The following is a 27,414-nucleotide window of genomic DNA, read 5'->3' on the forward strand; positions in this document are numbered from 1 at the left end:
GCAACACATAAGTGGCCAATAATGTCTAATCAATCATTCACAAATGTAAATCATTAACACATTCATCAAATATTTACTATGTCCCCTAAACTATCGCAGGCACTGTCACAGTCACTAGGTACATTGCAGTGAAAAGGTCCTTGCCCTTGCAGAGACCACATTCTAGGGTGGAAAAACAAAAATGAAGCCAGCTCCTTCTAGAGAGGGACAAATGCTAGAAAGACAATATTGGATAAGGGGAATGGAAGATCTGGAGAAACAGTGCACTATCAAAAGCATAGTGGAAAATGGTAAATGAGGATAGGAGGCAAGCAAGCAGGTGTAATAGAATGCAAGGACCGGACATAGAGTCAAAAGATAGATCAGCTGTGACCATGCGCTGTGAGCTCAGACTGACAGCAACTCAGAGGTTACACAGGCTCCTGTGCTAAATACTAATAGATATGAGCCCTCGGTCAGACTGATGGGATTTATAATTAACAGTATTTATATACTTTCCCCATATTTGGAAGCTACTCTCTGCCCTAGTCCAGCTTTCTCAACTCTGCCGCCATCTTCCCAGACAATACTGTTAGTCCACCTGCAATGTTAGCTATCAAGCTCAAGCAAAAATTTCTGAAGTCATGGGCCCCTTGGAATATACTTAAAATAGACTTCCTAGTTTCTTTCCGCATAAAGACCCCTACTTTCATTTGTTCTATATGTATCACTGGGTTCCAGTTTATTTGAACAATTTGTTTTATATCTTCCTGCTTTTCAGCCCCAAGTGTCAGTCACTACCATAATACCATTCTGACTTCCCTGGACAGACAAACTCACTAGTGTGTCCCAGAACCATACCTCTCCAGAACCCTACCCAAATCGGGAAAGATAAAAACAGGTTGAGGGTATGGATCAACCTGCTAACACCCATGTTCAGCAGACAAGCAACTGCACCAGCCAAATCTTCTGTCTTCTGCTCCCCAAAAAGAATGTTGGTCCATACTCCCAGAGGGAAAAAGAATAGGGAAGCTTTGGTCCAAGAAGTGGTGCAGTGGACAGAGCACTGGACTCTCAAGCATGAGGTCCTGAGTTCGATCCCTGGTAGTACAGGTACCACAGTGATGTCTGGTTACTTCTTTTTCTGTCTTTTCTTTTTTGCCTCCAGGATTATTGCTGGCTTGGTTGCTACACTATGAATCCACTGCTCCTGGAGGCTATTTTTCCCTTTTGTTGACCTTATTTATCATTGTTGTTGTTGTTATTAGTATTGTTGTTGGACAGGACAGAGAGAAATCAAGAAAGGATGGAAGACAGAGAGGGGGACACCTAAAAACCTACTTCACCACTTGTGAAGCTCCTGCAGGTGGGGAGCCGGCGGCTCAAACAGGGATCCTTAGGCAAGTCCTTGCATTTGCACAGTGTGCTTAACCTGCTGCGCTACCACTTACCACCAGCCCCTTTTTTTTTCTTAAACCAGAGCACTGTTCAGCTCTGGCTTACACTGGGTGTGGGGGCTTGAACCTGGGACTTTGGTGCCTCAGGCATGAGTCTCTTTGCATAACCATTATGCTATCTACCCTCCACCCTATTTCTCTCTCTCCTATCTAATAAATAAATAAAAATTAAATTTTTTAAAATTAAAAAACAAATAGGGAAGCTTCCAATAGACAGGATAAGACAAGGAACTATGGTGTTGGGAATTGTATGGAGTTGTACCCATTATCTTACAATCTTGTTAATCATTATTAAATCACTAATAAAAAATTTTAGAAAAAAAATCAGCATTTCTATTCCTTCTCTGTCATTTTACTAGTCAAGTCATACTAAATTTCAATTCAAATAATAATACTTTAATGCACAAGAAATGTGTAAAGATTAAATGAAACCGCTTATGTGAGAAGGGTAAGGCTAGTACTTACACTCAGGGTCCTCTGTATTTGACAGTTATTTGTGTCTGGAGGGGGATATTAAAACTATCACAACAGGGCTAGAGAAACAGCTTGATGGGGAGAGCACTTGCCTTGCCAAGTACATGGCTAAGGCACTCACATAGAGTGCTATGACAGTGGTCCAGGAGGTAGCCCAGTGGATAAAGCTTTGGATCCCCAACCAGGAGGTCCTGAGTTCAATCCCCAGCAGCATGTGTACCAGAGTAATGTAATGTCTGGTTCTTTCACTCTCTCCTATCTTTCTCATAAATAAATAAATTCTTTTTTAAAAAACAGTGCTATGACAGCACTGGAGGAGGCTCTAGCAACATTCTACCATCCATGGACAGGATCCTCCCAGTGTGGTACAAAGTGTTTTCATACGATGCAAGTCAATGGTGCTCCCATACAGTGCCAGAGCTTGAACCCAGGACCTCACACATGGTTTAAGATGCATGTTCCACCGGGTAAGCTGTGACCCAGCCCCAAATGTATCTGCTTGAAACAATAATGTGGCAGAGAGCTGAATCATCTCCCCATAAAATCAAATGCAAACATATAATAACAGATTCATAAGCCAAAATTGTATCTTGGCCTTCTCCTACAATATCATTAACTTCGCTATTTTTAACCCCCTGCATATCTAGGTTATATTTCTCAGTACAAAAGAAGAAAGGAAATCTCCAGGCAGATTGCAAAAAAGAAGTTCTTCTAGGTATATTTGCTTTTTTTTTTTTAACTGCTGTTTATCTGAACACTAAGAACAAACTCCTCTGTAGTTTGAGTAGGGAGTTAAACGGTCAAATCACTAAAATGTTTCATTAAGTTTTTCAAGCCCTTTGCATTCCCCAAGCCCTACCATATATTTAAGATAGTTTTTTTTTTTTTGCCTCCAGGGTTATTGCTGGGGTTTGGTGCCTCCACTATCAATCCACTGCTCCCAGAGGCTATTTTTTCCCCTTTTGTTGCCCTTGTTGTTTTATTGTTGTTGTTATTATTGTTGTTGTTATTGCTTTCATTGTTGGATAGGACAGAAAGAAATGGAGAGAGGAGGGGAAGACAGAGGGGGAGAGAAAAATAGACACCTGCAGACCTGCTTCACCGCCAGTGAAGTAACACCCCTGCAGGTGGGGGGCCGGGGGCTAAAACCAGGATCCTTACACTGGTCCTTGGACTTCACACCATGTGCACTTAACCCACTGCATTTAACCTGCTGCCCGGCCCCCAAAGATAGTTACTTTTTAAAAAAATTTTATTTATTTATTTATTGGATAGAGACAGCCAGAAATTGAGAGGGAAGGGGGTGACAGAGAGGGAGAGAGACAGAGAGACACCTGCAGCACTGCTTTACCACTTGCAAAGCTTTCCCTCTGCTGGTGGGAACTGGGGGCTCGAACCTTAGTCCTTGTGCATCAAGGTGCGTCACCACCCGGCCCAAGATAGTTACTCTTTATACCTCCACTATCTAGTCTCACATTTTTCAAAGAGGTGGCCATCTGTATGGGTCTACTATTACCTGCTTTTGGTTTTTCTCTTAAGACTAAAGAAGCCTCTCAGTGTTTCTGAGTGCCACTGTCATAATTATCGTAACCTTATTCTAGACAGTTTTAGTATTGATAAATAAGAACTTTTAAGTCAGGAACAAAAGCACACACAAAAGAAAAAAATCACTGGAACAGGATAAATTAATTATAGAAGAATGAGCTGTTAGCAATAAACAGATACAAATTAAATCACACGGTGTAACCTATGGTTAAAGCAAGAGCCCTTGGAGTTGGGCGGCAGAGCAGCAGGTTAAGCGCAGGTGGCATAAAGCGCAAGGATCGGTGAAATGATCCCAATTCAAGCTCCTGGCTCCCCACCTGCAGGGGAGTCGCTTCACAAGCCGTGAAGCAGGTCTGCAGGTGTCTATCTCCCCCTCTCTGTCTTCCCCTCCTCTCTCCGTTTCTCTCTGTCCTATCTAACAACGACAACATCAATAACAACAACAATAACTACAACAACAATGAAAAAACAAGGGCAACAAATGGGAAAATAATTCTTTAAAAAATTTTTTAAAAAAAGCAGAGGCCTACTACTTCCTATCATTTCAAATTTACAAATATAGAATCATAGCCTAGAAACTGTAAGATTTTTCACAACGATTAGGATCACAGATAACATTTTCCACTTTGACAAGCTGAGGAGTCCCTTCTATCATTTTAAACATTTACCTACATTTCTATATTCCATGGATACCTTGTAAAGGAATGCTAAATAAAGAATTTGTCTCAAAAAAATTAAATATGTTGAGAGAAAGAACAATACTATAGGGGGCTGGGTGGTGGCACACCTGGTTGAGCACACATTAAAATACACGGGGACCCAAGTTCAAGGCACCCAGTCCCACCTGCAGGAGAAAAGCTTCCCAAGTGGTGAAGCAGGGCTGCAGATGTCTCTCTGTCTCCCCCTTACCTCTCAATTTCTGGCTGTCTCTATCCAATAAATATAGTAATAATTTAAAAAAAGAAGAATATTATAGCAATATGCTTTTAATTTTTTTCTCACTCATTTAATGAGATCTTATTAAGTTTCAGGTGCTCACTAAGAGTTTCTATCAGTAGATGCTGACTTACAGGGTAGCACTGACTAGTTAGTTGCACTGAGTTACTAAAGAGTTATGTTTTTCTCATACTTGATCTTTTTTTTAAAAAAAATTATTATCTTTTATTTATTAGATAGAGACAGCCAGAAATCAAGAGGAGAGAACAAGTAGACAGGAGAGACAGTGATACCTGCAGCCCTGCTTCAGTACTCACAAAGCTTTCCCCTTGCAGGTGGGGACCAGGGGTTTGAACCCAGGTCCTTGTGTATTATAACATGTGTGCTTACCCAGGTGTACCACCACCTGGCCCCCTCATACTTGATCTTGAAGTCAGTTTGAACACTTGAAAAGTCAAGGTGTTTGGCTGTGCATCTGTGTTACCCATACATCCTCAGTACACATTTTCTCCTTCCCTTCGTATACACTAATGTTGTGATCATTTCAAATGCTACCAAGGCTATTTGTGTCCACTTTTGTTGTTCTCTTCTGAAATCTTCTTATCAAAAACATATCATAGGGCATAATGGTTATCCAAAAAGACTCTCATGCCTTAGGCTTTAAAGTCCCAGGTTCAATCTCCTGTACCATCATAAGCCAGAGCTAAGTAGTGCTCTGGTAATATATATAATTTTATTATATATATATATATACTGAGAATTACATAATGGTGCTTTGGGGAGAGAAAAGTAGGCTTGCTTCCGAGATGCTAATTTATTTTGTCCTACTTCCCTCGTACATTTATATCTCAAATCAATTCAAAATGCAAACACTGGAATGGTTTCACATTAGGAAGTTTACATGCCCAGCACCTGTAAAGAGCACACAAGGATCTGAAATCTCAATACTGTCTCAATAAAACCCAAGTGCAACAAAACCTCCACAATACTAGTCAGTTGCAAGATAGAAGGACCAACTGTGGAAATTTCCTTGGGAAGCCAGATACAACTGCAAAAATAGCAACTCCTCCTGGCCTCCCCCAGAAAAGTCCCTTTCACGTTGTGGGTACATTCTTCTACTCCCAAGTTCCTCATTTGAGGTTCTATTCTGAATTCTATCTTGACAACTTCCACTAGCCACTACAGAGAACGAGTTTTCAGGCAAATGATAGTAAGGCACTCAAATCAGAAACTTTGTAGATCCCTAATTACCAAAATCAACAATTGTAGCAAACAGAAAAATAAGAGTTAAAGGGCTTTTTCTGGGTTTGCTTTTTTTTTTTTAAGATTTTTTAATTTTTACTATCTTTATTAAATTGGGAGGAAGGGGGAGACAGAAAGGGAGATACCTGCAGCACTGCTTCACCACTCAGGAAGCTTTTCCCCTTCAGGTGGGGACCGGGGGCTTCCTGAGTCCTTGTGCACTATAATGTGTGTGTTCAACCAGGTGTGCCACCACTTGCCCCTTAAAGGATGTTTTCTACCACCAAAGAAAAATTCTTGAATTTGTATTGGTGAGTCATTTATAAGCACAAGTAGGTAGTTAGAAATAGACACCATCTCTGGTGACACGGCCCTCAGAGCACCATGGACTGGCTTTCAAGAACAGGTAGTCCCCATAACCAATCAAGAGCTTCTCACTGCTCTGGAATCCTTCTAGATAACTCTTCTCTACCTCCATATGCTATCAACCAGCGTTTAACTCTATTACTCACTATCATCAGTAATTCCTCTGTTCAACTCCTACTCTGACCATAACTACAAGTTAGCCAGGCATCTAAGTGCCATAACAGTGTTGATTTTCTGAATTTTTTTTTTTTTTTAGTCTCTCATAAAACCAGAATATAGGCTCTCTTCCCCATTCTTGAAGAATGGGAAAATGAATCACAGAATAAATTGCTTGACTGTAATCATGAGTGACAGCCTTCAAACAGTGTCTTCCCCAGACTGGTCTTGAAATGAGTAGTGCCTAGAATGTTCCTAGGTATGACCATGGAATTCAAGTTCAGACTGACAGGGATGCAGAGGTTACACAGGCTCCTGTGCTAAATGTGAATGGGCACGGGCCCTAGGGCAGATTGATGGTATTTACAGTTAATGATATTTACATAATTTTGCTTTATCTGGGAACTATTCTCCACCCTGATCAAGCTTTCTTTCTTTTTCTTTTTTCTTTTCTTTTTTTTTTTTTTTTGCCTCCAGGGTTATTGCTGGGGCTCGGTGCCTGCACCACCACAGCTCCTGGAGGCCATTTTTTCCCTTTTGTTACCCTGATTGTTCTACTATTGTTGTGGTTATTATTATAGTAGTCATTGATGTCATTGCTGTTGGATAGGACAGAGAGAAATGGAGAGAGGAGAAAACAGAAAGGGGGTGAGATAGACACCAGCAGACCTACTTCACCACCTGTGAAGCGACTCCCCTGCAGGTGGGGGGCCGGGAGCTCAAACTGGGATCCCTCTGCTGTTCACGCTTTGTGCCACATGAGCTCAACCCACTGCGCTATCACCCAACACCCCCCCCCCCATCAAACTTTCTAGTCCTACTCCCAATACCATCTTCCCAGACAATACTTTTAGCCTACATATTAGCTGTCACGCTCAGGCAAAAATTAGTAAACTCATGGACTCCTTGGAATATACTTAAAATAGACTTCCTAGCTTGCTCCAACATGAAGACCCCAAATCTCATCTGCTATATTCCTACCTTTAGGTTCCTGATTATTAAACAATTTTTTCTGCTTTATATCTTAATGCTTTTCAGCCACTAAGTTGCACATGCTACCTTGATGCCAACCTGACTTCCCTGAGCAGACCACCTCACCAATGTGTCCTGGAACCCCACCTCTCCAAAACGCTACCCCACTGAGGAAAAACAGAAAACAGGCCTGGATGTAGATCAACCTGTCAACACTCATGCCCAGTGGAAAAGCAATTACAGAAGCCAGACCTTCTACCTTCTGCACCCCGTAAAGATATTTGGTCCATATTCCCAGAGGGATAAAGAATAGGGAAGCTTCCAATGGAGGGGAAGTTCTGTATTCCAATGAATACAGAACTCTGGTGGTGGGAACTGTATGAAATTGTATTCCTCTTATCCCACAGTCTTGTCAATCATTATTAAATCACCAATAAAATGGAAAAAAATTAAAAGTGTCTTCTTCATTCCAAGTTTCATGGACATTATTACAGCTTCACTCGTCTTCCTCAGTAAAATCCACACAACAGAACTTTTACACTGTAGTAACCAGTCCCATAACCTTAACACTTGAAGATGGAAACACTACAAAAATCACCTGAGCAACAATGAGTTATAAATGGATAAGAATTATGTCCACAAGTCCCTGAAAAACAAGACAGACCAACCAAAAAAGAAAACTACTTAAGGGGGGAAAATGTGTCTTCATTGGAAGCTATCTAAACACATTATATTTTTCAAGGTGTACTTTTATATCAACTCATTACAAGGTCATGGAGAGTTTACATAAAGCTAATGATTTCTCAATATTCAATTTTGAAGTATACAGCTTATATTATTAGAGTGATGCTTTCAGGAGCATAGAAAGCCCAGTATTTCTTAAGTAAACCCACACTTACATTGTTGGTATTTACATTAACCATGCTGTAATGGGTTTCAAAACAATTTGTGGAGTTGGGTGGTTTTACATTAGAGCAGTAGTTAAAAGCCAACTACAGACAAGTCTTCATTTTTAAATCTAGGTCATGCTGCCCTTATTTAAAAACAAGTAAAAACAAGACAATTAATACCACTTCCTGAAAAGAAGCTTTTAAAAAAGCATAATATGATTGAAAATATGGATACTCCCTCAATATTTATTATAAATAGATGTATTAATATTTATTATAAATAGATGTAATTTGTGTAGGTAGGAAGGCTACAGAGATAATGTAAAAAAAAGACTTCCATGCCTGAGACTCTGAGGTCCCAGGTTCAATCCCCCACACCATCATAAACCACAGAGAGTTAAGCAGTGCTCTGGTAAAAATAATAATAATGAGGGCTGGGGAAATAGCATAATGGTTAAGCAAAAATAAAGATGATGATAAGTTCTGTAGATTTCTTGTTGGAGACAACCCAGCAGTAAAATGGAGACTGTATCACACTTAATGAGACTATACATTATAACATTAAACCCAAATAATCATTTTCCTTATTTTTTTTTTTTACCAGAGCACTTCTCAGCTCTGGCTTATGGTCATTCAGGGGATTGAACCTGAGACCTTAGAGCATCAAGCACGAGAGTTTCTTTGTATAACCATTATGCTGTATCCCATGCCCTACCTAAATAGACATTTTCAAGTTGGGGTTGGGGAAAAGGGAAAGATGAAAGTAGAGATTCAAAAAAAAATATATATATATATATATGATTTTCCTTTCTCTCAAAAATATATAAATTAAAAATATATATATATATATATGTATGTGAGTAATAAGGAAAATATTGGGACAAAGGGTAGATAGCATAATGGTTATGCAGACTCTCATGCCTGAGGCTCCCAAGTCCCAGGTTCAATTTCCCCGTACCACCACCATAAGCCAAAGCTGAACAGTGCTCTGGTAAAAAAAAAAAAAAAAAGGAATATATTGGCCACTCGTGAATCTAAATGGTGAAGTGTATAGGAAATATATTTTTCTTCCTTCATTTCATCCATGCCTAAGGTATGCAAAGTCAGTCTCCAGTACCACCTTATGCCAGAGCTGAATGGTACTCTGGTTCACTCTCTTACTTCCCACACCCCTCTTGCCTTTCTCATCTACTCTATCATAATATATAAACAAAATTTAAAAAGAGGAACTACTAGAAAAAGAGGGACTCTCCTACCAAGTACATCCTTCCTGTCCTATCTCCCCTCAATTATAACCACATAGGGAGATTCTAGAAAGTTTATTACTTTTTCTCTATGAGATGTAATATATATATATATATATGTATATATATATGATTTTGAAACTATGGGGATGGGGCCCAGGTGGCAGCTTACTCAGTAGAATGCACATATTACCTTGTGAGGACCTGGGGAAGTCTTTGGTTCCCACCTGTAGGGGGGAAACTTCACAAACAATGAAGCAGTACTGCTGGTGTATCCCCTTCTTTCTTGCTCTCCCTCCCTCTTTCTGTCTCTATATATTTATCTTCTGTTCTCTAGCAAAGAACAAAAAGAGAGAGAGAGAAATGAAAAAAAAAAAGACCACCAGGAATGGTGCAGTGGTGTAGGCACCAACCTCCACTGCTAACCCTGGAGAAGAAATAAAAGCAAATTAAAGCCTTGGGATGCATTGGATCGACCTTCCCGTGGTGCATCCTGTGAGTACCCATTCATTGGGGAAACTGACGATCCTTCCTAGCCGACTGAATCCACATGGATCCCAGTCACTTTCAAAGCCATTAACTGGCTACGGAAGAAGGGCAAACGCTAGAAGAAGAAGATTAAAGCCTTCTGTCCTACTGTAAAAACCCATTAAAAACTCTCATATGCACAACCTAAAGGTTTTATGAACTTGCCTGGCCTGTTAAGGTTAAACGTTCTAGTTCTAGAGAGTCACATGCTTCTGAATAATCCTTCATGTGCTTCACAGATAGGACTGAACCTAACATCACTTTTAATATATATAAAAAGCAAGAAAATATAGGCTCCAATTCCCAGATACCTTAAGCTATCTATACCAAAGGCTGGTTCTATTATTTTTCAGAACTGCTCAAAGGATATGTAAAAGACCCCAGTAACACCCTCACTATCCCTTTCCAACACAAGATTTCTGGTGCACTGCCAATAGATGTAGCCGTGGGCTGGATCAGAAATCAAGAACAAAATAAGGACACTCCATTCAAGCTTTTTGTCTGGGGGCACTTCCTGGGTTTTTCATTGGCATTTAACACCAAAGCACAAGGCTCATTTTTCATTAAAGATGCAAGACTTTCACTTTGCCCAGTTTCAAATGGTGTAATTGATCTGCATTGTCTTCTTAAATAACTCAACTGGTGAAGGGCACTACAGCTTTAAATATTTCAGTGTTAGCTAGCAAAAAGACTCCATTGCAATATGGCTCTGAAGGTCGTATCCTATTGTCTCTTTTCTCTGCAAAAAAAAAAAAAATCAATCTCTAAATCTTTCTAAATCCCTAGAGTTCCCACCATTCCACTTCGGTCCCTTACAGAGTTCTATGCTCACTGGAATCTCACACCCATAAATTTTCCCCGGCAGGGGCAATGTGGTGATTGCTATTAATGACGCCTGCACCTTAGTGAGATATAAACACATGTGTTCACATTAGTTTAATTGAGCATATACAACTGTCTGAAATAGGACTGCTCAAGGGTTGTCAACCTCTTTAAGAGTAGAGCTAGGGTGACGGGGGGGGGGGGGGGGGGGGCGCTCCGAGTCCAGCATTGCATAACCTGAAAACATGTACCTACTTAAAATGACAGGAATATCAGTCTATTTATCCCGGGACTATGCCGGCACCTTGTCTTCCACCCGCAGCTTTATTTGTCAAAGAAGGTAATGACAGGTAATGAGAGGCACGAGCCTGGTAAAGCGGAGTGGGGTGGGGGGACGACGAGACGGGGGGTGGGGGGGGAGGATGGATGGAGACTAAGAAAAATGGTCACTTTTTTAAAAATCCTGCCGGGGTACATAAGTCGCAATGAACTCCCCAATGAGGTGGAGACAACCCTAGCGAGCTGCAGGCTTTGGAAAGGGCGGGGGAGCTGGGCACCGCTGCGTAGTTTAAAGATGAAGCAAAAGAAAAAAGAAGCAGATATAGATATAGATATAGATATATAGATATATAGATACATAGATATGGCAATTAAAATAAAGGGAAGAGGAAGCCAAGCGGCAAAAGGCGCTAGCTAGGGGGTAGGAAGAAGGTGCCCGCAGGTGCACCCGAGCATTACCTGAAATGGCAACAGATTGTTACCATTATCTGTCCGGAAAGCGTTGTCCTCCATCCAGGACTTGGAGGCGAGCGGAGCCGCGCGGGGGAACTTGGGCGGCGCGATCACGTTGCTGGAGAAGGGCTTTTTGAGCGGCGAGATGGGGTTGAGCGGGGAAGGCACACCCACGCCCACACCCACGCCCACGCCGACCGCCCGGCGAGGGTCCCGGCCCGCCTGCAGGCTGCCCCACGGGTTGGACGGCGCGCTCCAGGCGGCCGCGTTCACGCCCTGGTGGGTGCTCCAGCTGGACGAGGCGGACGAGGCTGCGGCCGCGGCGGCGGCGGCGGCAACGGCGGCGGAGGACGAGGACGGCTTGCTGGTCATGATGGGCTGGTGGCCGTAGGCCGCCGCGGCGCTGCGCTGAACGTAGGGCGCCTGGCTCGGGCTGGCGGGCGAGCGGCGCTGCTGCGGGGCAGCGGGGGGCTGCGGGGGCTGCGCAGGCGGCGCGGGCTGCTGCGTAGCAGGTTGCGGCGCGGGCGGCGGCGGCGGCTGCTGGTGGTGCTGGGTCTGCGCCAGGCCAATCTGCGGGGAGAAGGTGCCTCCGAAAACGGGGTTGACATGGTGCGGGAAGTTCTGGAAGAGCATGGTCCCGTTGACTGGGGGGATCCCCTGGAAGAAGCTGTCCTCCACCGTGTTCGTGGTGCCCGTGGACCAGGTGCTGCCGAAGGACGGCGACAGCGATGCTCCCGGGGCCGTGGGCTCCTGGGGCGGCGGCGGCGGCTGCTGGGGGGGCTGGTGGAAACTCAAGCCCGGCAGGAGCGGCGATTCCATCTGCATCTTGTCGGGCCCGTTGGGGGCCGGTGGGGCCGCGGTGGGACTGAGAGCCGGCACTGCGCTGCTGTCGTCGGGCTTCGGGGTCTCTGAGGAGAGGGGCGTGGACGGGGCTTCGGCTGCGCTGGGCTCGGGTTGGGGTTGATGCTGCTGCCGCTGCTGTTGCTGCTGCTGCTGCTGCTGCTGAGGCTGGGGCTGGGTTTTGCTTTTGTCCATCAGTAAATCATCCTGCATGGTTTGCGCAGCTGAAATGGGAAGAAGAAAAAGAGAGAGAGAGAGACGCGTTATTGTCAACGTGATCGCTAATGTCCCTCGCCCAAGCGGGTGGGTGTTTGACTTGAGAAAAATCCAGTCCCACCGCTACGAGCCAATTGCAATGCAAATCCATAATCTCCCATTTACCAGAACAGGTCGGGGGGGGGGGGGGGGGGAGGCGGCGGGGGACGGGGAGCGGCTCGCACAAGGTCTCTAAAAATACTGAGCGCGTCTTCACCCTTTCTGATGCCTCGGTTCCTTTTCTGTATTAGTGAAAGGTATGCTTATGGACAGAAAGACAGCAATTTCGCCACGTCTCTTTTTTCCCCTTCACCGGAACTCCGAGCGTTCTCCCAGCAATGAGAAACTGATTCTGGTTCCTGTTTTCCACCACCCCCCCCAAGCACCACCCTCCCTCAGTTATTTGCATACGTCAATAAATACTGCTGCGTCCTTCAGCAAGGTTAAAAAGACACCGCACACGACCCTTTCTTCCCCCAACCCCCCACCCCCTTCCTAGCTCTGTCACTTTAAAGGAACAGTAGTCATATCCCTCTTGATTAGCAGACTGCCGTCTTGCGGTGGTAATTGTTTCATTTAGCAGCAGCGAACCACGAGGGAGAAAATCCTTGGCATTATGTTAGGCGGACTCAGCTGCACAATCATGCTTTGGCCTCCCAGTAGCTGTAGCTACTCCATTTTGTTAGGAGACATTTAAAAAAAAAAAAAAAACACCGTTTCTAAGGAGGTAAAAGACTAAAACGTTTGCAAGAGCTTTTTGTTTGTTTTATTGTAAGAATTAGGATTTTTTCTGATTATTCTGCAATGTCTTCAACTCTGCCGCACAAGAGATTTCTTGATATCTCCGTGCTTCAACAGAAGCATGAGAATTTCTCTGCAGAGTGTAGAAATGTTCTGGTTGGATTGGGGGCGGGGAGGGGGGTAGATACTGTGAAACGGGGTGGGGTTTGTTTTTTAATCCTTTTGAGGTCTAAACGGACAGTTAAGATAATGCTGGGGTTGCCAGATTTTCATTTTTAAATCACCCTACTGCTGCCTTGGTCACAAGACTTAAGCAAATTTAGAATCCATTCTCTTATCACTACTATTAACAGTGAAAAATTATGGTTTGAAGATCCTGAATTAACATATGCTAGCAAAAGTGTTAAAAATAGCATAGTACAAAGTCCCAAATTCTCATACATTGTAATTATAGTGCATTGCCATCACTGCCTCACTCAGCCATATAAGGAATGTACGGTATTTTCCATTTCGCAGAGGGGCTATATTCACCTCTGCCATGCAGCCTACTTTCTTATTCATGCATTAAAATTGTAATCACTCAAAATGAGGAGACTTCCATACACAGTTATTGTTGAGGTAGTTTGTCCCATATAACATGTTAATTGCTTTAAATATATGAATACTGCAGTGCTGAGACCCTGAAAGTCATTATTTTTCCATGTTAAAGCATACCACCAGGCAGGGGTAGATTTAGCATAATGGTTATGCAAACAGACTTTCATGCCTGAGGCTTTGAAGTCTCAGGTTCAATCCCCTGCACCACCATAAACCAGAGCTGTGCTCTGGTTAAAAAAAAAAAAAATACCACCGAATATGCAATTGTTTCAGATGATGAGTCAGTATAGTTGCAACAAAGTTAATATGTTTAAAGCAACTCATTAATTCAGATACTTTAAAGAAAAGCATCTTTCTCAGGACATGAGTGAAAGGGCATTCAGATGGACTCACATGCTCTGCTCTTAGATATCTTTATGATAATCACTTGCAATAAAATATATGGGGAATGGAAGTGTTACCATTCTTAACTATTAAACAACATGTATCAGACCAAAAATAGGGTTAAAAATAAAATTCTATTTTATTAAAGACAATTTTATAATGGTTAGTTTTATCTTTCATTTTAAAGTTTCACACAGAACAGTGAAAAGCTTCAAACAAATGTTTCATAGTCACCTTTTTACCCATCATTCCCTTACCTCTCCCTCCCCCCAAAACCCAACCCAATATGATATACATCACAAACTGTCAGCTACTACCAGTAAAAACTACTTAAGATTGATTTTATATCCCTCGGTTCCCTTGGTCTAGAACAATGATTTTGATCAGTATTGTAAAATATGATAGAGAAAGGCAAGTAAAGCTTGGATTCACAACAGTACAAAGTTCTACTGCTGACAAAGGAAATATTCATAGAAAGAAAAATCTTCATACTTGGTTTAATCAGTGCTGCAGTAGACCATTATAAGAAAGGATCTGAGTTGTTTCCAGGAAGCTAAAATTGTCTATATAATAGCCGTATCATCATGGCTGAAATGTGCATTTGATTATAATTTTAATATCACTAAGCTTCTCCATGGCTTGTTTCAAAGCTTTTTGTTAATATCTTCAAACTACATTTTCTTCGTGGAAAAAATAATGTTGTACTCTATCAAAAAAGCCAGAAAGTAAATTGGAAGTTAAAGTATTTTATAAAAGTTGATGGTAATATATTTATTGTTTTAATTTTTTTGTCATACCAGGAACACCCATTTCTCTTCTCTACACTCCTTACATATATATTTCACTTTTTGCATAAATTTACTTTGTCAAGGTCAAGACCCATCTGTAACAAATAAGACCCTTTTAAACAAAAGGTAAGCAGTAGATGAAGATAACATTTAAAAAGCAAACATTTCTGTCTCTCTGTATAGTTTTCCTGAATAGTTTGCTTAGGTAAGGTTTTTTGTTTGTTTATTTTGTTTTTCTCATTTACAAGTCCAAGAAATAGACACCTCCTTCCCCTCCCCCACCAGCACACACAATAGATCTCCCTTTACATGCAGCAACCCAATTCTAAGTAATAAATCTTTAGTAGCAGTTACCTTTAAATATCCAGTTTTTAAAGGATCGATAAAGATTTTTAACGTACAGTATTTATTTTCTCCTTTCAGGTAGATTATGTGACCGCTCTGGCAAAAGCACTTTGACAACTGTAAGAAGAGTAGGCATGCGCACACAGGGAACTCTGGGGGCTGAAGTCCTTCACAAGGTACTGACTGACTGACTTAAGCACGTTAAGAAAGGAGGAAGTCTTGGAAATACTGATTCCAAGGGGAAGAGGTTGAGCCCTGCACTACATTATATCTTCCTAAACAATCTGAATCACGAGTTGTTGAAATGAAAAGAAAATAAACTGGTTTGTCAACTTGATTTAGGAAACAGGTAAAAAGAGAAACTGGATTGTAGGACTCAGATAAACCTGGCAGTGCTACCTTAAATACTACTAGGATGGTAATGTCTGGGTAGGCAGCAATAGGACTCCTATCAAAGAAAAAGAGATTGAGGTTGGAAAGGGTAAGCAAAGGAGGAGAGGACTACTGGAGGAAAACAACAACAACACATAAACATCTGACAATACTTGAAAAAGATTTTTAATATTATAAACTGTAAAATACCTTACTCTTTGAGGTCAGGTAAAATGGTTTGTCACAGCTTAAAAGAATATCATAGAATGACAAATACTTAAATATTAAATTAAATGTGATATTAACCTTGGCGATCAGGTAAAAAAAACAAAAAAAAGTGTCAGTCACAAACTTCTAACATTCAACAAGATTCTCCATATTGAATTATCAATGAAGCAGAAAATCACTTAAAGTTGCCCTGATATGGTCTGAATCAACTTATCTCCTTAATTTACTTGTCAAAATGAAAGTCCACTTTTGCTCTATCCATATAACAGTCAAACAAATTTCATCTGTTTTCAGCTAGAATAGTGTTGGATGAAATATTCAATTTGACATGGTTGGTGTTTCACTGCATAGTTGGTTGGTGACTCTTTTATTCAAGACAAAAACAGTTTCCATTTTAAGATCTCTGTACATTATTCTTATCTTTTTACATTGAGGTACAGCTGACATATAACAGATTCAGGTGCATAGCAAAATATTTGCAGCCCCAAAGGTTGCACAGCAGGCAGAGCACCTGACTTGCCAACATGAAGTCCTGAGTTCAAATCTCCAGCATTACATATTATTCTCATTAACAAATGAATCAATGTTTTTTAAATAATGATAATGGTTTTATCTGTATACATTGCAAAATGATCCACAAATGAATCTATTTATTTATATTTTTCCTGTCTTTTTTTAAAAGACTTTTTTTTAATTCCCTTTTGTTATCCTTGTTGTTTTATTGTTGTATTTATTATTGTTGCCATCATTGTTGGATAGGCCAGAGAGAAAGGGAGAGAGAAAGGGAAGACAGAGGCAGAGAGAAAGACACCTGCAGACCTGCTTCACCGCTTGTGAAGCGACTCCCCTGCAGGTGGGGAGCCCAGGGCTTGAACCAGGATCCTTAGGCCAGTCCTTGCGCTTTGGGCCAGTGTGCTTAACCGTTACGCTACCGCCCAATTCCCATTTTTCCTATCTTAACCCATGACTCCAGGACTGGAATCTCACTACACATTAACATGAACTACTATTACCTATAGCTTGAGAAAGCAACAGTTCAGCTACCAGTTTTTTTCTTTCTTTCTTTCTTTCTAAGATTTTATTCATTTATTTTTTTAAAGATTTTATTTATTTTATTAATGAGAAAGATAGGAGGAGAGAGAGAAAGGGCCAGACATCACTCTGGTACATGTGCTGCCAGGAATTGAACTCAGGCCCTCATGCTTGAGAGTCTAATTCCTTAACCACTGCGCCACCTCCCGGACCACTTATTCATTTATTTTTTCATGAGAAAGACAGGAGAAAGAGAAAGCACCAGACGTCTCTCTGATACATGTGCTGCCAGGGATTGAACTCAGGACCTCACACTTGATAGTCCAGCACTTTATCCACTGCACCACCTTCCAGACTGCACCACCATTTTATTTTACTTTATTTTATTAATAATTATTATTATTTTAACCAGAGCACTGTTCAGCTCTGGCTTATGGTGGTACGGGGGACTGAACCTGGGACTCTGGAGCCTCAAGCATGAGAGTCTTTGCATAACCATTATGCCATCTACCCTCCGCCCGCTACCAGTTTCTTCATGCAAGAAACAATATTCTTTCTTGTGGGATATGGTTCAAAGCCACTGACCCAAGGGGTTCAGAGTAAACACCAGCTGATGATCATGTCAGCTGAAGTTGGAACTGAAAATGTTAACTATCTGTTGGGGAACATCTAATACAATATACTTAAGTCCTAGAATTTTTTTCTTTGTTTGAATTAATTTGAGTGTCTCAAGGACTAGTGAAGAGTGTTCTTGCAAATATCATTTAAAATTGCCTTAATTTTCTATTTTCCTTGTTACCTATTTCAAATTAGAGTATTACCAGAGACTACCAAGTTACAGAATCTCCTACTATTTTTTTCCTAGTTATTTCTTGTGTGAATTTTTTTTTTTTTTTTTTTTTAACCAGAGCACTGCTCAGCTTTGGTTTGTGGTGGTTAGGGGGGATTGAACCTAGGACTGCAGAGCCTCAGGCATGACAGTCTGTTTGCATAACCATTATGCTATCTCCCCCTAGTTATTTATTTCTAAGGGAAAAAAGATAAACAATTTAAAAAGAGAAAAATAATTGAGTGAGTTAACAAAACTACATGGTCTTTTTACTTATACTGTGAATTTAACTTGTATATCTCTACCATGCTCAAGAAAGTTTAACTTCTGTCAATGTGTATATATACTTACATATTCCATTCCAAAGTTGTAAAGAGGGGCCAGGTGGTGGCACACCTGGTTGAGCACATATTACCACACAGAAGAACTCCAGTTCCCACTTGTAAGTTGTAAAGATCAACTCTCGACTAATCTTATTTCTGAAGATTTCTCTAATCTACCAGACTTGTATTACACTTTCACATACTTTGACTAATGGACAAAAAGTTCCTTTAAAAATTCTTCCAAAGGGGTCGGCTGGAGACATACCAGATTGAGCACACTTTACAATGCACAAGGACCCAGGTTTGGACCCTGAGTCCCCACCTGCAGGGGGAAAGCTTTGAAAGTGGTGAAGCAGTGCTGCAGGTGGTTTTGTGTTGCTATGTTTCATATTGGTTTGTTCCCCTTCCCCCCAACTCTGAGAGAATTGGTTTGGCCCTTGCTAATTTCGCGCCCCTTTTTCTCCCCGCCCCCCATGCTAAGGACGTCCAGAGTCCCAGAAGCAGCAGCAGAGGGAAAATGATGGAGAAGCACATGGTGTGGTGATTTGCCCCTTCGTGAATAAAGATTAAACTGCAGCTTCTCAGCCCAGCCGTGTGTCCTCGAGTCTCTCTCTACCGCCGCGACGCTAGCCCGGCCTGCTAGAGCCCCCGAACTTTGACAACAGTTTTGTCTCTCTTCTTCTCTAAGTCCCCTTTCTTTCTCGAGTTCTGGTTGTCTCTATCCAATAAACAAAGATAATTAAAAAGGAAATAAAATTTAATTATTTGAAACTAGTATCAAGATTTTATCAATAGAGATTTTTAAGCTATTTGGGTATGTCTGAAAATGGTTTATTCAGGCACTTATTTTTTTAATATTTATTTATGTATTCCCTTTTGTTGTCCTTGTTTTTAATTGTTGTAGTTATTGATGTCGTCATTGGATAGAGCAGAGAGAAATGGAGAGAGGAAGGGAAGACAGAGGGAGAGAGAAAGATAGAAGACACCTGCAGACATGCTTCACCGATTATGAAGCAACTCTCCTGCAGATGGAGAGCCGGGGGCTAGAACCCAGATCCTTATGCCGGTCCTTGTGCTTTGTGTGCCACCTGCACTTAACCCGCTGCCTGACTCTCAACTCAGTCACTTATTAATCTATCTGACCCCCAAGTGCAGGTCTACTAATAATCTGCACAGTGAACTTTGGTCCTAATCCTTGACAAATATTAATTAGCATTACCCATGCTTAATGACTCATTCTGTTGTATTTGAAAGTGAGCTCTGCTCTTTCCTAAAATGAGTATTCAAAATTAAAAACTATCCAAATACCATGGTCTATTTATTTATTTATTATTTTTATTTATTTATTGGATAGACACAGCCAGAAATTGAGAGGGGAAAGGGGTGATAGAGAAGGAGAGAGACAGAGACACCTGCAACCCTGCTTCACCACTTGCAAAGCTTTCCCCCTGCAGGTGGGGATCGGGGGTTTGAACCTGAGTCCTTGCGCATTGTAACATGTGCGCTCAACCAGGTGCACCACCACCCAGCCCCACCATGGTGTATTTAAATACTTATCAAACCTATCAATTGTTGGAGGGCCCCTGTAAGGACAGACATCTTCTCTACTGAACCATTATTTGTTTTTTGTTTCTTTCCTTGTTTTTTGCTTAATCAGAAAGGAAGCATTATGAAACTCTGTTTTCAGGTCACAGAGTTTAAATTCCCCTTTTGATTAGTCATTAAAGACAGTAAAAACAAGAGTTTGTACACTTAACTCACTGAGAAATATCTGGAACAAAGATACCTTTCCAGGCTTCTGTCCTGCTCTTCCCTGCTTACAAACATCTTACCACAGGACTTCTACATCCCGAGTATTTGGTAATCACTCCATACATTCTTGCTAAATGACTAAGCAAATGAAGTATAGTTTTTGATTATCTGAAATAGTCAAGGTTTGTGTATTAAGTTATTCTCCATTTAAAATAGTGTACAATCCTTCAATACAACTCCTAGGCATGAAAACACTAATTCAGAAAAACATGTACACTCCCACCTCTCACTCACAACTTAAACAAGAACAGAAAGGGGAAACACATTTGTTGATGAATTGTAACAAAGCAAACAACTCTGGGGAAGGAGGGCAGTAGGGGGTTGTGGGCAACAGGGGCTTTCAGGTCCTGATACCTGATGATGAACCTAATTTGAGTGTTTTGTAGACATATACCCTGGTGAGATGAGAACTGTACCCATGTGCCAACCACTGTACTATAAACCATTAACCTCCCAATTAACCCCATATATATATATATATATATATATATATATATATATATATATATATATATATATGTTCATAGCAACACCTTGCATAGTAGCCAGAATATGGAATCAACCTGAATGCCCAGTGACAGATGATTGGATTAAAATGTTGTGAGATGTGTACTCAGTGGAATACTGCCTATCATTTAAAAAAGATAATACATAGCTCAGGACAAAATGAATGGAACTTGAGTTGATAATGCTAGCGAAGTAATAAGGAAATAAAAACTGGATAGTTTAAAAAACACTGGTTAGTTTGAGTCATATATGGAATATAGATAACTAAAAAAAAAAATTTGTGGTGGAAAAATGATAATGGGGCTGACTAGATAGCTCACCTGGGAGGGTACCAGCCTGGCCATGCCCATGACCCAGATTCCAACCCCTGATACACCCTGGAATACTATGGCACTGTAGGAAACTCTGTTACTGTGGTGTCTCTGTCTCTCTATATATGAAAAAAGCAGGCCCAGGGGGCTGGGCAGTAGCGCAGCAGGTTAAACAGATGTGGCACAATGTGCAAGGACCAGTGCAAGGAACCCAGTTCGAGACCCCAGCTCCCTATCTGCAGGGGGGTCGCTTCACAAGCAGTGAAGCAGGTTTGCAGGTGTCTGTCTTTCTCTCCCCTTCTCTGTCTCCCCTCCTCTCTCATTTCTCTCTGTCCTATCCAGCAACAACAGCAGCTATAACAACAACAACAACCACAACAAGGGCAACAAAATGGGAAAAATAGCCTCCAGGAGCAGTGGATTCACAGTGCTGGCACTGAGCACCAGTAATAACTCTAGAGGAAAAAAAAAAAAAAAAAAAAAAAAGCAGGCCCATAGTAGTCAAGCCCAAGTGATGACAGCAACTTATAAAATAATAACCAAAATGGGCAGTCGGGCGGTAGCGCAGCAGGTTAAACCCACACAGGGCGAAGCGCAAGGACCAACATAAGAATCCCAGTTCAACAACAATAACAACACCCCTCCCCACCTGCAGGGGAGTGGCTTCTCAGGCGGTGAAGCAGGTCTGCAGGTGTCTATCTTTCTCTCTCACTCTCTGTCTTCCCCTCCTCTCTCCATTTCTCCCTGTTCCATCTAACAACGACGACATCAACAACAACAACAATAATAATTACAATAGCAATAAAAAAATATTTTAAAAGGGCAGTGGTCCAGGTGGCGGCACAGTGGTAAAGTTTTTGACTCTCAAACATGATGTTCCGAGTTCCATCCCTGGCAGCACATGTGCCAGAGTGATGTCTGGTTCTCTCTCTCCTCCTATCTTTCTCAGAAATAAATAAAATCTTTAAAAAAAGGCAACAAAAGGGAAATAAATAAATATAAAATAATAATAATAATGAAAATGAATCTTAGATGCTGTGAAATTGATGGTGGTTCTTGGAGGAAATGGTGAGGGGACATGGGAGGAGTAAGTTGAGGGGTCTCTTTGGTGTGATAACATTGAAATTTTAGTACTGGGTATGGTGAGCCTTATATACATATATAGGTATAAAACCACAAAAATTTTAGAATGTTGGAAATCAATGTTAAATCAACAAAAGCACAAAAATACTTCTGCAGTTACATGGACAACTATTTTTTCTCTCATCAGGTACAAGAATGGTAATGAAGGGGAAAAGTTATAAAATAAACCATTTGGCCCAGCAGCACGCCAATAATTTGATTATCATCTTGAAAAAATATTCATCAAACGCTCATAGAAAAGGGAAGTGTGTTCCCATCTAAGAATTTATAACCTAGTAAAGAATACCTAATCCTCCACAAACATTGCTTCTCAAAGTTGAAAACAGCCACTCAGAACAAAGTTCAATGGTTGCTTTTTGTCTGTCTGTTTTTACTTGATGGGAGGCCATGATGTGTATAGTAGAATTAATGTTGACACATGAGTACAATTTCTGGTCTTGTTTGATCTTGCAACAACTAACATAACTGATGACACTTCCTAGGTAGACTTTCTTCCTTTGGTTAACTCCATAATTAACTTATTTATTTTTAAAATTTGGGTTTATGTGCTCTCCTGTCCTTTTTAATAGTGGTTTTTAAATACTTGATTTTGGGGCTGGGTAGAGACACATGTTATCATGAGCAAGGATCCAGGTTCAAACCCTGGCCCCCACTTGAAGCGGGGAAGCTTCATGAGTGTTCTCTCTCTCCCCCTCTTTATCACTCTCTAGCTTGTCAATTTGTATCTCTATTCAATAAGTAAAGCTATAAAATTAAAAATAAATACTGTGTTCCTCAGACCCTCTCCTCATCTTCTACATGAGTGGTTTTCCAAATTTTTATGAAAAATTCAGGCCTATGATATTGACAGCTGTATTACCAACATCTATCATGTCAAACACATAAGAAATCAGTATTGTAGTCCAGGATATGGTGCAATGAAAAAGGCACTGTGCTCTCAAGCAGGAGTTTCTAAATTCAATCCCTGGCAACACATGTACCAGAGTGATGTCTGGTTCTTTCTACTCCTACCTTCCTCATTAATAAATAAGTAACATTTAAAAAATAATAATATGCCAGGCTAGCATCGCCAGAGAGAGACCAGGAACTCATGGTGGAGTGGGAATGCAATGCCTTTATTGATCAGAGACAACGCCTTTATGTATATGTTTAACCGGAAGAGGCAAGTGGGAAAAGGAAATGGCTAGGAGAGGGGGTGGAGAAAAGAAAAGAGCATGAAGGTAGAAAGCTTCCATAGCAGCTGTTGCCAAGGTTCTAACCAGTGGGATTAACCAATACCCAGCAGGCAGGGCGAGTCTCAGGCAAAACAATGATTATGTAAATAGACCACAGCATCAAGCAATGCAGGGGAGGTGGCATAATGCCCAACAATAATAATAGGTATTCAGTAGATATTTGTTGAATTAAAATTATGTTTATATGGAGAGAGTGAAGAAAGCCAAGACAATTTCGAAAAAAATATATACATGCACATATATGTATACATATAGACGGGCGGTTGCGCAGAGGGGTTAAGCATGCAAGGACCCGCATAAGGATCCAGTTAGAGCCCCCGGCTCCTCACCTGCAGGGGTGTCACTTCACAAGTGGTGAGGTTTGCAGGTGTCTATCTTTCTCTCCTCTCTGTCTTCCCCTCCTCTCTCAATTTCTCTCTGTCCTATCCAATAACAACAATGATAAACAAGGGCAACAAATGGGAAAAAATGACCTCCAGGATCAGTGGGTTCGTAGTGCAGGGACCCAGCCCCAGCAATAACCTTAGAGGCAAATATATATGACCTAAAGCTATAGTAGTATAATCAGACAGTAAAATAAAGCTATAGTTACAAGATAGTGTGGTTATCAATACAAGGACAGGCAAAAGGACAAATGAAACAAACTATCTTTTTTAAATTTCTTTCCCTTTTTGTTGCCCATCATCGTCGTAGTTGTTGTTGTTGCTGTCATTGTTGTTCGATAGAACAGAGAGAAATCGAGAGAGATGGGGAAGACAGAGAGGGGAGAGACAGACACACACCTCCAGACCTGCCTCACCACCTGTGGAGCTGGAACCGGGATCCTTATGCTGGTCCTTGGGCTTTGGGCCATGTGTGCTTAACCTGTTGCCGCACCGCCCACTTGAAACAAACTCTAGAAAGGAGCCAAAAAGTAACTTAAAGTTAAAGGTGTTTGCCTTGCCTGTGTGAGGCCCTAGGTTTGATCACTGGCACCACATGAAATAGCAGATTGGTGCTCTGGTTCAACTCTTTCTCTCTCTCTCTTACAGTAATAAAAAGTTCCGACATGTCCACATAAGTATAATGTAGCATGTTTATGAAAATGACAACAGTGGGTAAACAACAGTGGGTAAAAGTCTTTTCAATGAAAAGTACTAGAGTCAGTTGAATATTCATTTAGCAAGAAAGAGACCTTTATCCTTGCTATATTATACACAAAATTCCATTCTGGATAGATTGTGATCTACATGTAAAAGATAAACAATAGGAGGCAGGCAATAGCTCAGTGGGCTGAGCACACATGGCAAGAAGCCCAAGGACCCGCTTAAAAATCCCGATTTGAGTCCAGGCTCCCCACCTGCAAGGGGAGAGGTTGCTTCACAAGCGGTGAAGCAGGTCTGCAAGTGTCTATTTTTCTCTCCCCCCTCTCTCAATTTCTCTCTGTCCTATCTAACATCATCATCATCAATGGCAACAGTAACAATAACGACAACAACATGGGCAACCAAAATGAGAAAAATAGCCTCCAGGAGCAGTGGATTCGTGGTGCAGGCACCAAAGTCCCAGAAATAACCCTAAAGGCAAAAAATAAAAATAAAAAACCTTTTTAAAGAATATAAGAGTGTATTTTTATAACATTAGTATATGCAACATTTCCTTAAATAGGTCACACACACACAAAAAAAAAAAAAACCACAAAAGAAACAATATGCTAAATTAACCAAATTAAGAACATCTGTTCACAAAAGGTTGTGAACATGGAGATAGAATGTGTGACGTTTTTTGCGTGGGGGTATAGCATAATGGGGGTGGGGGTATAGCATAATGGGGGTGGAGGTATAGCATAATGGTTATGCAAAGAGATTTTCATGCCTGAGGCTCTCAAGTCCCAGGTTCAATCCCCCACACCGCCATAAACCAGAGCTGAGCAGTGCTCTGGTAAAAAAAAGAAAGAAAGAAAGAAAGAAAGAAAGAAAGAAAGAAAGAAAGAAAGAAAGAAAGAAAGAAAGAAAGAAAGAAAGAAGGAAAGAAAGAAGGAAAGAAAGAGGGAAGAATGTGTGACATTTTTTAAACAAAAGCTTTATCAAGACATTTTAAGGAGTCTTATAAATCATTACTAGTTTATATCATAGTGAAAAATAGGCAAGAGACTTCAATAACAACAGTCAAATAGTCAAACAAAAAATAGGAAAGATGTTCCATTGCAATATTCATCAACAAAATATAAAATAAAACCAGAATAACCAAAATGGGAAAAGATATTCAATACCATGCATTAGCATGACCTTGGAGCTACTATTCACAAGTTCTGTTGGTGGAAGCATAATCGGGTATAAATTACAAAACTATTTCACAGAATCTTTTGAAGCAAACCTTCATTCATTTTATGATTCACTAAATCTGTATCTAGGTTTATGCCCAATATCCAGACATATTTATCAAAAGACTCGTTCGAAAGACTCGAAAAAGATCCAAAGTTTCCATCTACAACAGAATCAACACATATATTTGTACTAGATTCATATAGTAGAATATAGTAGAGAAAAGATGATGGACTTCCACTGTATAGAACATAGAAGAATTGCATTAATATGAACATAAATAAAAGAAACCATGTACAGAACACATAGTGTATTGTTATGTTTATATATAAAGTTCTAATAAAACAAATTTATGGAATTAGAAGTCAGCATAAAGGATACTTTTACAGAGAAATATGACTGACAGAGGACATAAAGGGGGAGAAGCTGGGATGTCAGGGGTATAGTGTTTCTTGAGCAGCTGTCTTACCTGTGTAAAATTTAGAAACCTAGAAAACCCAGTAACCTAAAAAACTTGAGATGGTTAAATCAAGCTGAGGAAAACTCACAAGTAGGAAGTCCTCATCCTCTACATGAAGACCTGTTTAGTAATTTTGTCAACAGATCAGACTAATTAAGGAACAGAATAAAAGAAAAGGGACCAAAAGAAAGTCATGGAGGTGGATGTGTTGTGCTGACACATATATTAGGGATATGTGAAAATGTACCCCTGGGACAAGAGTCTTGTAAAACACTATAAACAAACAAACAAATAAATAAATAAATAAATAGCAGATGTGGTTTGTTGAGCAATCTAGAAAGCAGGGGTTTCTTTTTTTTATTTCTTGCCTCTGTCCACTAGTTTTCAGGTCATTCATACATTCAACAATTTTATTAAAAGCCTTATCATGAAAAGCTGCGGCGGTAGCGCAGCAGGCTAAGTACATGTGGCGCAAAGGGCAAGGAACCAAGGAACAGCATAAGGATCCCAGTTCGAGCCCCGGCTCCCCACCTGTTCGTTTTACAGGCGGTGAAGCAGGTCTGCAGGTGTCTTTCTCTCCCCCTCTGACTTCCCCTCCTCTCTCCATTTCTCTCTGTCCTATCCAACAACAATGACATCGATGACAACAATAATAACTACAACAACAATAAAAAACAAGGGCAACAAAAGGGAAAATAAATAAATATAAAAAAAGACATATATATTTTTAAAAAGCCTTGTCAATAGCAAGTTCTCCAAAACATCGCCTACATTTTCACTGGCCTTGTCTCTCTCTTCTTTTTTTTAATATGTATTTATTGGGAGTCGGGTGGTAACGTAGCGGGTTAAGCACAGGTGGCGCAAAGCGCAAGGACCGGCTTAAGTATCCTGGTTCACACCCCTGGCTTCCCACCTGCAGGGGAATCGCTTCACAAGCGGTGAAGCAGGTCTGCAGGTATCTATCTTTCTCTCCCCTTTCTGTCTTCCCTTCCTCTCTCCATTTCTCTCTGCCCTATCCAACAACGACAACATCAATAACAACAACAATAATAACTACAACAACAATAAGAAAAAAACCAAGGGCAACAAAAGGGAATAAATAAAAAATATGTATTTATTTTTAATATTTTAAAAAATTTATTTATTTTCCCTTTTGTTGCCCTTGTTTTTTTTATTGTTGTAGTCGTTGTTGTTATTGATGTCGTCGTTGTTGGATAGGGCAGAGAGAAATGGAGAGAGGAGGGGAAGACAGAGAGGGAAAGAGAAAGACAGATACCTGCAGACCTGCTTGTAAAGCGACTCACCTGCAGGTGGGGAGCAGGGGGCTCAAACCGGGATCCTTACTCCAGTCCTTGCGCTTTGCGCCATGTGCGCTTAATGTCTCCCGCTTCTAAGACTGAGGTTATTAGGCAGTCCTCAATTTCTCAACTGGCTACCAGCAAATCTTCTCCTCACCAAAAACAAACAAACCAAACAAAAAGAATCACGATCTCCACTCATTTTCCTTTCTATCTCAGAAGATTCTGCATTCTCTTACAGTTCGAATCCCTCAATTCTTTTTTCTTT

The 27,414-nt window shown here is 40.9% G+C and overlaps 1 protein-coding gene and 1 long non-coding RNA gene across 13 annotated transcripts in view; one reads left to right on the forward strand and one right to left on the reverse strand.

Moving 5' to 3' along the window:
• CPEB3 (cytoplasmic polyadenylation element binding protein 3) overlaps positions 1–27,414 on the reverse strand; it is a 306,673-nt gene that overhangs the window by 248,918 nt on the left and 30,341 nt on the right. For 10 of the 12 annotated variants that reach the window (XM_060192002.1, XM_060191970.1, XM_060192023.1 and 7 more), the window contains exon 2: positions 11,350–12,407. In XM_060192002.1, coding sequence (XP_060047985.1) covers positions 11,350–12,396 — 1,047 coding nt within the window. In that variant the 5' untranslated portion in view covers positions 12,397–12,407. Of the gene's footprint in view, positions 1–11,349; positions 12,408–12,655; positions 12,776–15,302; positions 15,406–27,414 lie in introns of those variants that run through there. The other 2 variants (XM_060191978.1, XM_060191974.1) reach the window with 2 other exon arrangements.
• Positions 11,618–15,630, forward strand: LOC132538909 (uncharacterized). The gene is made up of 3 exons (XR_009550220.1): positions 11,618–11,757; positions 12,408–12,486; positions 15,372–15,630. It is a non-coding gene; the product is annotated as an uncharacterized LOC132538909 (long non-coding RNA).

This window comes from Erinaceus europaeus, chromosome 1 (assembly GCF_950295315.1).
Source record: "Erinaceus europaeus chromosome 1, mEriEur2.1, whole genome shotgun sequence".
Taxonomy (NCBI): domain Eukaryota; kingdom Metazoa; phylum Chordata; class Mammalia; order Eulipotyphla; family Erinaceidae; genus Erinaceus; species Erinaceus europaeus.